The following is a 13,329-nucleotide window of genomic DNA, read 5'->3' as shown; positions in this document are numbered from 1 at the left end:
ATAGGAGCACAAGTGTATAGTTATGTCATTATGTTCCAGAAGTTAAAACAAATAGGGCCTCTTTAAAAGGAGATCACTTTAAATATATACTTTGGTTCACTGCTATAAGACAATGAAATATAAAAACATTAAAACAGACAAATATATATAAAAAATATTCCAGGCAACATCAAACTTCGTCGACACCTATTTATTGAATATTCACACATACAAAAGAACACAGCGGCTCATTTTACACTTCATCATCATCATCATCATCATCATCATCATAATAGCAGTAATGATAGACATATAATCATAATAATCATACTGTGTTCAAATCAAATAATGTTTTTAACATTTTATATTCATAATACTCTCTGTAGACATATTCCTGTATCACTGTAAATTACAAATATCCAGTGATCACATTCCACCTTGCATCAAACAGCAAAAATAATCAATTAAATGAGGTTATAATGCAACACACACATTCACATTCTCTCTCACACACGTACATTTGGATATATAACACCCAGTGTCGCCCAGCGACTGTGTGCACGTTTTTTAATAATTCATAAAAGTTTGAAGTTTAAATAATCCCCAGGTCTATGTTTAATATCTTTGAAGTGTTTTTGGCTGCTTTGGAATAATAAACGTTACAATCACACACCTTTTAAACATCAGTGCCCTCTTATGTTCAGAACAGGAACACACATTTATGTTATTTTTCAGTCAAAAATATAACTAGTTCACACAGAAAATGTTCCAGGAGAAGATCATTTGTGTTAATAATCATATGAATCCCTTTAATTATCTGAATTAAAGCCAATGTGTTTGTTATTCCTGGATTCTAAGGTTGTGTAATGTTGTGATAATGGCTGCTTTTGTATTTACGTTATATTTACGTCCGGAGAAAAGGCCCTGCCTACGATGCATAAATCAAGGCTTAAAAGGCCGTGCAGCTTTCTGAGCACTGCAGTTTGCACACATGCACGTATACTGAAAATGATATATTCTGCTTTACAATCAATATTTATCCTGGGGGAGATAAAATAAAAATGCTAGAGGATTTATAAAGTTAAGAAAGACACCTGACTGGGGATATTATGTCCATAACAAACACGGTTATTTGCTCCTCAATGCCGATAGAAAAATAGCAGCAGGTGAAGTCAGGCATCACAGATGTTACAGTTCCTCTGCTGAAGCAATGATTTATTTATTAGCAAAGTTTTCATAAATCTTTTGAGTATTGAAGAGGGGGAAAGGCACGCCCATGAAGCTTAAACACAGGAAAGCATTTTAATGTGTATGCTGGACATGTTCAGGAAGAGGATGTACCGGGGAATCTGTTACCTCAACCTGACCTCGGGACATTTTGAATTCAGGTCCCCACATTCATGCAGAATTATCTCAACAACTATTGGATGGATTCCTAAGACATTTAGCACAGATATTCATGGTTCCCAGAGGATGAGTCCTACAGACTTTTCTCATTGCTCTGTATTTTCCATTAGCAGCAACTGCAGGCAGCACTGCTAGATAACGAAGAAATAGGCGTAATAGTGTTTTGTTTAACCACCTACAAATCAACCCACTTAGAGGATATGATAGAGCACATGTGTCAAACTCAAGGCCCGGGGGCCAAATCAGGCCCTTGGTGGATTTAATTTCGGCCTGCAGGATCATTTCTAATTACTATTAGATCTGGCCCGCCGGTATATTGCACGCACACCTTCACTCAATCCTGAGGGTTTCCTCAGCTCAGAGCCTGAGCCCAAACATTGATGACCTTGCACCCAAGATGAGATGCCAAGTATCTGCTTGAGCTAGCATCACAGAGCAGCACACTGAGTTTACATGGATGTTTCCTTCTGCACTTTCTCTCTCACGACAACAGGGCATGTTTGTTTTTCTCTTTGAGGGGAATAGTTTTGTTGAAGCTGTTGTTGGCCTGTGGGAAAATGTAATCATAAGAAATGACTCCGGAAAAGCTGCAGATAGAGCCATAAGAAATGAATGAAACTGATTTTGTAATGTTTAATGTTGTTTATATAGGCAATACTTTAACTATTTGTTAGTTCCAGGTTTAATATGTGTAATGAATTCATTCAATAAACATTGAACCAGTCCGACCCTCGACTAGTACCGATTTTTTAATCGGTATTTGAGTTTGACAGCCCTGGGATAGGGGACATGAGAAAAAATTACGAAAACACAGACGTAGGATCATTATTTTTCCCTCTGTTATTTAATTTAAATGAGACATACAGTAGAAGATTAGATAATCTGCCAATTCAAGTGTCACATAATGGTTAAATTATCATACATTTTGGCACTTTTTGCATTATTGAAAAGTACAAATACCATAAATATCTGGCAAAGATGTCCCTTGTTCTGTTAAACATCTCAAAATGTACTTGTTTAGTTGGCACCAAATGTTGTTCATGACACCCAGAGGTCAGGTCCGCACTACAAGTCTAACCACAGGGTGTTCAAAGATAATTCCAATTGAAGTTACGAGAGCCACACTTTTGGCAACAGCTGGCTAGAAAGATAACATTCCCTAGCTAGTATAGCTTCCTGTATTTGTGCTAAGCATGACTTTGCATTGCTCCATATTGTTTCCTGTTGCGGAGGCTGTTGCCCAAAACAACGTCCAGTACATCGTTCCCTTTCCTGTTTGCTTCAGCGGGACATAATCAGTTTGAGAACAAATTACAAACCACATTTTTTAAAGCGACAACATTAAGATTCTTCCCTTTCTGTAATAACTGTACATTAAATAAAGGAACAATGATAAATTCTCATTGAAAAAACTCTGAACATCAATAACTTATTTAGCTATAAACCTCTCTGCGTTTCAGTAACAGTATTACAAAACTACCAGGATTTAGTCACCTACAGTAAAAAAAAGCAGAATGTAGCGCGGCGCTGTAGCACCTTATTGAAAGAGCTTCATCATCATTTACAACACACTTTAATGCACACACCTGCCCGCTCTCATGATCATTACACCAACAAAATCCCTCCTGTAGTTCATTACAGACGATACAGAAGCCAAGCCACTAAGAGAAGCGCCTCGTGTGCACGGATGCGGATATGACTGTGATGCGGATCTCCCAGGGATCATTGCAGCAATACACCAAAGTTAATAAATGCTCCAACCAGCAACTCTAAAACTTTAAAGTATTTTAGAAAAATCCAAAGCTACCATATTTACTGCCAACTGTAACTTCATATTTAAAGTACAGGCTTAATGATTAAAATATCATATATTGTGATATTTGATTAAAAGCTTAGGCCATTGCTGTTTTTTTTAGCTTTTCTTATTTGGATTATTTGCTGCTTTTATTAAACTGAATATCTTTGAATATTTATCTACTTGGACTCTGGAACCTGGGATGCACATTTGTTAATATTTTCTGAAGCAATCTGGAAAATAATCTGAAGGGTAATATATAATGAAAAGAGTCGCAACCCAATCAGATGTCAATATTCTCATCTAACACTTGGCAAGAAAGCAAATAGGAGCAATGTTCAACATATCTTATATTGCTTTAAAGGTCACCTATTATGCAAAATCCACTTTCTCATGTCTCTTCTACATCAACATGTGTCCCCTCTTCTTCACGTCTCTTCTACATCAACATGTGTCCCCTCTTCTTCATGTCTCTTCTACATCAACATGTGTCCCCTCTTCTTCACGTCTCTTCTACATCAACATGTGTCCCCTCTTCTTCACGTCTCTTCTACATCAACATGTGTCCCATCTTCTTCATGTCTCTTCTACATCAACATGTGTCCCCTCTTCTCCATGTCTCTTCTACATCAACATGTGTCCCCTCTTCTTCACGTCTCTTCTACATCAACATGTGTCCCCTCTTCTTCATGTCTCTTCTACATCAACATGTGTCCCCTCTTCTTCATGTCTCTTCTACATCAACATGTGTCCCCTCTTCTTCATGTCTCTTCTACATCAACATGTGTCCCCTCTTCTTCACGTCTCTTCTACATCAACATGTGTCCCCTCTTCTTCACGTCTCTTCTACATCAACATGTGTCCCCTCTTCTTCATGTCTCTTCTACATCAACATGTGTCCCCTCTTCTTCATGTCTCTTCTACATCAACATGTGTCCCCTCTTCTTCATGTCTCTTCTACATCAACATGTGTCCCCTCTTCTTCATGTCTCTTCTACATCAACATGTGTCCCCTCTTCTTCATGTCTCTTCTACATCAACATGTGTCCCCTCTTCTTCATGTCTCTTCTACATCAACATGTGTCCCCTCTTCTTCATGTCTCTTCTACATCAACATGTGTCCCCTCTTCTTCATGTCTCTTCTACATCAACATGTGTCCCCTCTTCTTCATGTCTCTTCTACATCAACATGTGTCCCCTCTTCTTCATGTCTCTTCTACATCAACATGTGTCCCCTCTTCTTCATGTCTCTTCTACATCAACATGTGTCCCCTCTTCTTCATGTCTCTTCTACATCAACACGTGTCCCCTCTTCTTCATGTCTCTTCTGCATCAACATGTGTCCCCTCTTCTTCATGTCTCTTCTACATCAACATGTGTCCCCTCTTCTTCATGTCTCTTCTACATCTACATGTGTCCCCTCTTCTTCATGTCTCTTCTACATCAACATGTGTCCCCTCTTCCTCATGTCTCTTCTACATCAACATGTGTCCCCTCTTCTTCATGTCTCTTCTACATCAACATGTGTCCCCTCTTCTTCATGTCTCTTCTACATCAACATGTGTCCCCTCTTCTTCATGTCTCTTCTACATCAACATGTGTCCCCTCTTCTTCATGTCTCTTCTACATCTACATGTGTCCCCTCTTCTTCATGTCTCTTCTACATCAACATGTGTCCCCTTTGTGGAAAGAGACTCTGAAAGTTTCAGGAACAAAGATTCTCTCTCTTTTTGTCCTGATCCATTTATATAAAAACCTGTCTGAAAATGAGCTGATCAGATTTTGGACACTTTATGATGTCATAACGATGTTTTGGCTTGTGTAACCATTAGCCAATCAGCAACCAAGGTAACCCCCCCCCCCCCTTATCACCTGAATCTCCTCCTAGAGCACCATTGAGTTCTTTTGAACCAAATCTCTCTCAGAGGGGCGTGGGGAGGGGCTCCTTATTTGCATCTAAAGTAACAGACAGAGAATCAGCACTAATAGGAGACAGTATAATAGGAGACCTTTAACCGGTTATTATGATCACTGCACATTTTGAAACAGGATTTTCTAACTAACTGTAACTTGACAGAACAGATTTCAAAGCACGGTGCATTTCAGAGCTGCAGTTTGTCCAAGTGTCCAAGGTTTATGCATGATAAAGGCATGGCTTTGGGCCTCCTACAGAGAGGAGGGGGGGGGGGGGTATAGTTACTGACAGGCAGGATGAACCCTGGGAAATCCTGGAGAGGTTTCCCCCGCCGCGGTCAGTGTTCAGCAGACCGAGTTGGCCGGATCTGCCTCCCCAGTGGTGTAGAAATCAGGGATGGGCAGACCAGTGTGCAGCGTGATCTGCAGAAAAACACATTTACATACAAAAAACATGAGGCTTTTCATGGAAACACATGTATTTAATGCATTTGTCATACATAACACTTCTTATTTTACACTTGACGCCTTTAAAAAGGGCCCTCAAGTCCCATCTGTTAGCCAAGGCTTTCGGCCCCTAATTAATTTGGTTGTTTTGTCTGTCCGACTGTTTTGGTTTTGGTTTGTTTTACTCCTGCTGTAAAGCGACCTTGGGTCCCCTGAAAGGCGCTACATGCATCTCAGTTATTATTATTATTATACATAACACTTCTACTTTTATGCAAAATCCACAATAAGGAGTTTATTTGACTGAATGTGTCTGTAGATTTCTCCTAAATTCACCAAAATGTAACATAACAAAATGCCTCATCGGCATATTTAACCATAACATTTGAGAAAACTTGCAATAAAAAAACTAAAATATTTTTCAACTACCGCTTACATTGTTTGTGTTTGTTTTAAAAGGACCGCATGCATTTATTTTAACATGCATATCCTACTATGTGTTTTTAATGTATATGGTAAGCAGTCGAGTGCAATGCTTTCCAGATTTTCAAAAGGTGATTTAAGATCATTTGTGACTCTGTGGCCGTTTCTCAATGTCGAGTAAACCTGCTGCAGAGCCACTATTCCAAGTATACTACGTCATCGAGTGGGCGTCGAATGCTGGGCATTTAACATGCATTTAAACAGTCCTGCGGCGCCACTCGATGACGTAGTATACTTGGAATAGTGGCTCTGCAGCAGGTTTACTCGACATTGAGAAATGGCCCGTCTGTTTGTGTCTGCAGATTTCTCTTAAATTCACCAAAAAATAGCATTACAACTAATTTGTCAGAAAACTTGTAATATAAAGTGTTAATGTCAATAGTGAAGTGGGGGGTCACGGTGATATCTGCTAGTTAAATATGTTACCCCATTCCCCTGCAGTGTCTCAGCTGTAATATATGTCCAGCCTGCAGAGGGAGCTGCTGGATTATCTCTCAGTAAACAGAGCAATAAGACATTCAAAGCCATCACTGCTGTTGAGTCTTTGAAGCTTCCCCCTTCAAGCTTTAATCCTCTGTGTTTGTAAAACTTAAAAAGCAGTTTTAATGAATAATAACTGAACTCATAATCTAAGTTAAAAACTCTGCATCTGCCTGCAGCGTAAAGACGGCTCAAACAACCCTGCAGCTGTTTCTGCGGCTAATGGAGCGGTGCATGACTCAAACTCTCAAAGTGTTCGGAAATCTCTTAAATAATATATCCTCGCAGGTTATAAATACATTATGAACTGTTAAATGGTGGGAAATAGGAAGAGGAAATGCCATAATGTGTTCTGATTGGTTTAAAGTGTTGATATGGTTTGGGTAAAAATCAAACTGACATTTTTAGGTCAATTGTAAAAAATAAAATCATACTTTAAACAATAGTCAAAGAAAGGATTTGTTAACAATTGACAAAGATTGCTAACATTATTTGTATTAAATGTCTACTGTACACAAATATTTGACACCACATATAAATAATTTAGAATTAATAATATTTTTGTATATCAATTTGACATTGCTTAAAGGTCCCATGTCATGGCCATTTCCACTGATCATAATTCCATTGTTGAGGTCTACTAGAATACATTTACATTGTTCAATGTTCCAAACTCACATTGGTTTCTCATACAGCATCTCTGTATAGTATGTGTATTCACTCTCTGTCCTAAAACGGCTTGTTGGAGCTCCTGCCCCCCCCCTCCCTATGAGCCCAGTGGCCGTCTGCGAGACAGCGAGACACAGCTAAACCCAGCCCGAAACCAGCCCCAACACACACACACACACACAGCCTGGCTGGGAGTTTGTGTGTGCTCACACACCGACTCACAGCCTCGCCACGTCCCGCGGAGGAGAAATTGGCGGTGCTGCAGCTGAGAAAAGATTGAGTGTGTGTGAGGAAGTCCGTGGATTTGTCCATTTGGGTATGGGCACGTCACTGTACCCAAGAAGTAAACAATGGAAAAAGAGAAATGTCCAACGAGGCGTTCTGGGGCAGCACAGACAGGTCTTTTCTGTGTTAGAGTTTTACTCGCTACAGGGTGTACTTTGAGGGTTTGTGACTCTGCAGACCGTTTACATGCAGAGAAAGCCTACATAACACACAAGGGGACGGGTGATAACCGGAAAAGCATGACATGGGACCTTTAATTTTGTATTGTATAATAATTATCATGCAACATTTTTGTATTATTGTTTTACACATTCGAAATAAATCTAATCAAATAAAAAAATATCTTTCCACCAACTTGAATTTATTTTCATCAAAATACATTTTCATATCAGTTAATCGCACAAATGGGTAAGCTTACTCATCTCAGCATACAGTAGGGTATGGAACTGGGGAAACAGCTAAAAAGACACTAAAAGATCATTTGCTGGTTTATATGGCTCTTTTCTTGGCTTGGACCAATGACTTCCTGTTGTTTTCTCACCTCGGTTTTTGTTCATTTGGCTGGTTTTCCCCTCCATTTCCGCTATTAATGCAAAGCTAAGCTAACCCTCTTCAACTGCAGGAACTTTCCCGCCAAACTTAGAAGCCTAGAGGACTTTTACTGCAGCTACTTCACAAACACGAGACAATAAGGGGTGTATTTCAGGGATTATTTTTCTAAATTAACTACAAAATATAGTAAGTGTTGTGAAAATACTGAATGTACTCTTCCAATATCAGAGTCCCCATGGTAACAAAGGTATCCCAACTGTAGCTGTGAACATGACAGGATGTGTGATTACCTAGAAGAGCATCAGGACTGTTTGAGGCATATGATAGCTATGTGATTAACATGATGATTCAGCCTCTATGGAGAGAGACATCAAGCATGCTCATTTCTGACGTGGAGCTAATCTGAAGTAAACATTGAATACTGCTTTCTATTCCTCCATCTTGTGACTGTGTAACTCCCTCTCTTGGATATCAGCATGTGAAGGACACTGTTCAGGAACTAGTTGATGCTCTGTATGTGATGACTACTTCCATTCTGGAGAGGATCACAGATACATGGATCCTGAGATTGAAGCTCAAGCCGGTGACGAGTGATATTTTTCCAACAGTAAGCATTTAAAATGAAATATGTCTCTGTACCTGTACGTTCCTGTTGAGGCTGATGGCGGGGTAGTAGACGCCCTCCAGGCCCTGGAAGGCGACCGGCCCCTGCTGCTCGTCGTTAATGAGGAAGATGAGGATACCTCGGGTGAAGTCCATCAGGATCCCTATCGTGGCTCCTTTACTGATGCCACCGTCCGTCCTAAACACACACAGACATGAGGAAGTTGTTGTGTCTACCTGTCAATGTCTTTACTTTAAGTTGTGTTTACCTGTTGGTGTGTGAGTTGTGTGTGTGTGTGTGTGTGTGTGTGTGTGTGTGTGTGTGTGTGTGTGTGTGTGTGTGTGTGTGTGTGTGTGTGTGTGTGTGTGTGTGTGTGTGTGTGTGTGTGTGTGTGTTTTACCTGTAGTTATTTACCTGTGTGTTTGTTTACCTGCTGGTGTGTGAGTTGTTGTGCATGAACAAGGACAGGTTGGTGTTGTGGGGGGTGTGTGTGTGTGTGTGTGTGTGTGTGTGTGTGTGTGTTGTACCTGTTGGTGTGTGAGTTGTTGGTGTGTGAGTTGTATGTGTGTGTGTGTGTTTACCTGTTGGTGTGTGAGTTGTTGTGCATGAACAAGGACAGGTTGGTAGGGTGTGTGTTTGTGTGTGTTGTACCTGTTGGTGTGTGTGTGTGTGTGTGTGTGTGTGTGTGTGTGTGTGTGTGTGTGTGTGTGTGTGTGTGTGTGTGTGTGTTGTACGCTGTTGGTGTGTGAGTTGTTGTGCATGAACCAGGACCGGTTGTTGTCGAACGTACATCGCCAGGCCTTGTCGTCCTTCCCCAGCATGACGTCCTTCAGCACGTCGCTACGGGCAACGCCGAACGCCGGGTCGGGGTTGGTTGTCATAGCGATCGACCGTCATCTCCCAGTAGTGAACGCCGCGCGACAAACGCAGAATTACCCATAACCACCCTGTCATCGTAGCTGTTGCACGACACCCGTCAGGTTGTCGTTGGACAGGATGATGTCCTGGTAGGGCCGAGGCCCGGTCGAAGGTGAACCAGGAGACAGCACACACACACCACACACACACACACACACACACACACCACACACACACACACACACACACACACACACACACACACACCACACACACACACACACACACACACACCACACACACACACACACACACTACACACACACACACACACACACACACACACAACACACACACACACACACACACACACACATTAGTGACATCACAACAGCTGATGACGATTTCACACTGCAGGTGAGATGAGGCTGGAGGTTAGATGAGGTGAGTTTCACTGTAAAAACTTCATAAATTAATATGAAATATAAGAAAGAAGATTAGATGACTTACTATAATTGTTATGGTTAATACATCTTATACTCTATTACTCTATAATTTAACTTATTTATATTAAAATCACACCCGTGTCAGACAGTCTGCAAATATATCTGGCGTTTGTGTTCATCAGCTTGGAGACTCGACTTTATATAATGTTATTAATAAATAGATTTTGAACTATATATTTTAATTATTTCTTATTATCTCTGTTATCATAAAAGGTCAGTTCAGCCAAATTAAAAGAGGGAAACACGATTTAGCGGACCAAAATAAATATTTAATTGGGTTATTATGATTATTTGATGTAAGTAAATGGAACATTTCTGCAGCATTTTGGACTTTTTGAAAACATTGTTTCAAATTCCCATTTACAATTTAAAAAAAAGAATAATGTCTTATTGTGATGTGTGCTAAAATGTTTGCTTCTAATTATCTTTATAGGAGTTTGATATGGTGATAGCTGGCAGGAGACCGAGGGGCAGACCCAGGACCAGGTGGAGGGACTTCATCTCTGCGAAAGAGAAGTTTGGGTCCCTCTGCTGGAACTGATACCTCCACGACCCGGTAGATGATGGATGGATATGTTACTAAAACAGATAAACAATTCTGCGTCTGTTTACGCACTTTAAACATCATTTAATGCACATTAATTGCATGGTCTTGGTGGTGAGTAAAACCCTAACCACCTGCAGGGAGACTTGTAATTAGTTTGGTCTCTTCACCCACATCACAGGCTGAATCAGACGCTGATAACGGTGCCGACTGTCGGACTCTGGGTGTACTAACATGTTATCCTCTACACACAGATATGGGGGTGCACAGGGGGGCTGTTTGCTCCCCTTCCCTGTCACTGTGAGCAGTAACGTTTATAGCACCGCTTTATTTCCCACAGGACAGAAAGATCTTTATTAACAGGAGCAGCAAACAGACCCTCTGCAGGGGGGAGGAGAACTGATGATGAGAGGGAGGGGGGGGTTAAGAGAGGAAGCAGGAGAGCCATACCTGAGCCTAGAGACTGAATATCACATGGAGGGAGTCCAGCTATAGGAGAGGAGAGGAAGAGGGGGAGGAAGAGACGGAGGAGGAAGTGCAGCGTAGCCGGGGAGCAAACGGTGAAGAGGAGGAGGAGGAGGAAAAGTAAAAACAAAAAGCAGGTAAACCAGCAGCAAACACTAATGTCCGAGGCCCCTGAGATACAACCAGGAAGAAACTCTTTCTGAACACAAAGAGACTGAAACCACAAAAAGAGGCAAAAATGACCCAGAAAAAACAGAAAATGACTCGTAACTGCAAATAATACAACAAAGAGACATACGATTACCAAAAAAGCACAAAAGAAACGCAATGTGACACAAAATGACCAGAAAAACCTCCAAAATGACCACAGAGTGACTTAAAATGACTATAGAGAGAACAACGACTGCAAAAAGAGAAACAAAATTACCCAAAAATGTGACAAAATGACCAAATAGTATAATCTGTATAGTCTCTATACATCTTAAACTTATAGAGAATAAAACGTGTGTGTGTGTGTGTCGGTGTCCTAGCATTACTATACTTGTGGGGACCTAAATCTGTTAACAGTCACGTGTGGGGACTCGACTCCCTTATGGGGACAACATGGAGGTCCCCATAATAATACATTTTAGGGTGAAGACTTGGTTAGGTTTAGGGCAAGGGTTAGGCATGTGTTGGTTAGGGTTAGGATAAGACTCCAGGAAATGCATGTAAGTCAATGTAATGTCCCCTGAAGTGATGTATACATGGTGTGTGTGTGTGTGTGTGTGTGTGTGTGTGTGTGTGTGTGTGTGTGTGTGTGTGTGTGTGTGTGTGTGTGTGTGTGTGTGTGTGTGTGTGTGTGTGTGTGTCAAAGCTCAAACAGAATCCACTTCCTGCTGCTGCTGCTTCTTTTAAATCCTTGCAAGTAGAGAAGTTTACTTTATTTGACTTTAGTGTCAGATGAAAATGAAAGAGGACGAGGGCGTTTGATGGCCCGCGTGTCTCTGAAAGACATCATTAAAAACTCAAAGTGCATATTTTCAAATCTGCCCAAATAACTTCTTTTTCCCCCAACATGTAAGAAGTGTTTCTGAAGATGGAGTCTTTAACAGTCAGAAGCACTTTATTATTCAGTCAGGATTTATCATATTTGAATGAACGCTGCACTCAGAAAGAGGAAGGAGAGTGAGACCCTCGTCTGGGATCTGAAGTGATACAAATTATATTTGTATACGTTGTTAATTACCAGCAATTAAATACCTGCCAGCTGTTTGATCAAATTTGATTAATTACTATATAAATCCAACATTATGTCAAAGAAGTCTATTAGACACATTTTGCATCATTAAAAAACAAACATGTGGAAGGCATTAAATAAAGCAACTAATTAATTGCTACTAATAATTATAGGAAATGGCTTGAATTAAAAAGTCAAATAATTACTATAAAATGTTTTGACTAAGATTTATATTTTATAAATATTAAGCAAGCCGAACCCAATTTTTGTATTGGCTTTGAACGATTAAAAAAAGTCATTTAGAAAATGATCCAGGTGTTTTTTAACTTGCCCTTTTAATATATGCTGCAGAAATATATTTGTCAGCGCTCTCTGCTGGACGAACTGTGTAATACAGATCTTAAATTGACAAATTCAGTATCAGCCTCAGCCTCACTCTACTTCAGACTTACTCTGAGATGGAAGAAGTACTCAGATCTGGTTCTTGAGTATAAGTATAAGTACTCAGATCTTGTACTTGAGTATAAGAACTCAGATCTTGTGCTTGAGTATAAGTATAAGTACTCAGATATTGTACTTGAGTATAAGTACTCAGATCTTGTGCTTGAGTATAAGTACAAGTACTCAGATCTTGTACTTGAGTAAAAGTAGAAGTACTCAGATCTTTTAGGCCTACTTGAGTATAAATACTCAGATCTTGTGCTTGAGTATAAGTATAAGTACTCAGATCTTGTACTTGAGTAAAAGTAGAAGTACTCAGATCTTGTACTTGAGTATAAGTAGAAGTACTCAGATCTTGTACTTGAGTAGAAGTACTCAGATCTTGTACTTGAGTATAAGTATAAGTACTCAGATCTTGTACTTGAGTAAAAGTAGAAGTACTCAGATATTGTACTTGAGTAATAGTAGAAGTACTCAGATCTTGTACTTGAGTAAAAGTAGAAGTACTCGGATCTTGTACTTGAGTAAAAGTAGAAGTACTCAGATCTTGGACTTGAGTATAAGTAGAAGTACTCAGATCTTGTACTTGAGTATAAGTAGAAGTACTCAGATCTTGTACTTGAGTAAAAGTAGAAGTACTCAGATCTTGTACTCTAGTAAAAGTAGAAGTACCAGAGTGTA

General features: G+C 40.1%; 1 protein-coding gene across 1 annotated transcript in view; it reads right to left on the bottom strand.

The window, feature by feature from the left end:
• Positions 1-4,999: 4,999 nt before the first annotated feature.
• trim9 (tripartite motif containing 9) overlaps positions 5,000-13,329 on the bottom strand; it is a 47,954-nt gene continuing 39,624 nt past the window's right edge. The window contains 8 exon segments of the mRNA XM_034227162.1: positions 5,000-5,518; positions 8,651-8,815; positions 9,353-9,487; positions 9,489-9,536; positions 9,538-9,588; positions 9,590-9,619; positions 9,621-9,661; positions 10,977-11,012. Of these exon segments, the coding sequence (XP_034083053.1) occupies positions 5,441-5,518; positions 8,651-8,815; positions 9,353-9,487; positions 9,489-9,536; positions 9,538-9,588; positions 9,590-9,619; positions 9,621-9,661; positions 10,977-11,012 (584 nt within the window). The 3' untranslated portion in view covers positions 5,000-5,440.

Source organism: Gymnodraco acuticeps, unplaced genomic scaffold (genome assembly GCF_902827175.1).
Source record: "Gymnodraco acuticeps unplaced genomic scaffold, fGymAcu1.1, whole genome shotgun sequence".
Taxonomy (NCBI): Eukaryota; Metazoa; Chordata; class Actinopteri; order Perciformes; family Bathydraconidae; genus Gymnodraco; species Gymnodraco acuticeps.
Note: the sequence above shows the minus strand (reverse complement) of the source record. Positions and strands in the feature narration are given on the sequence as shown.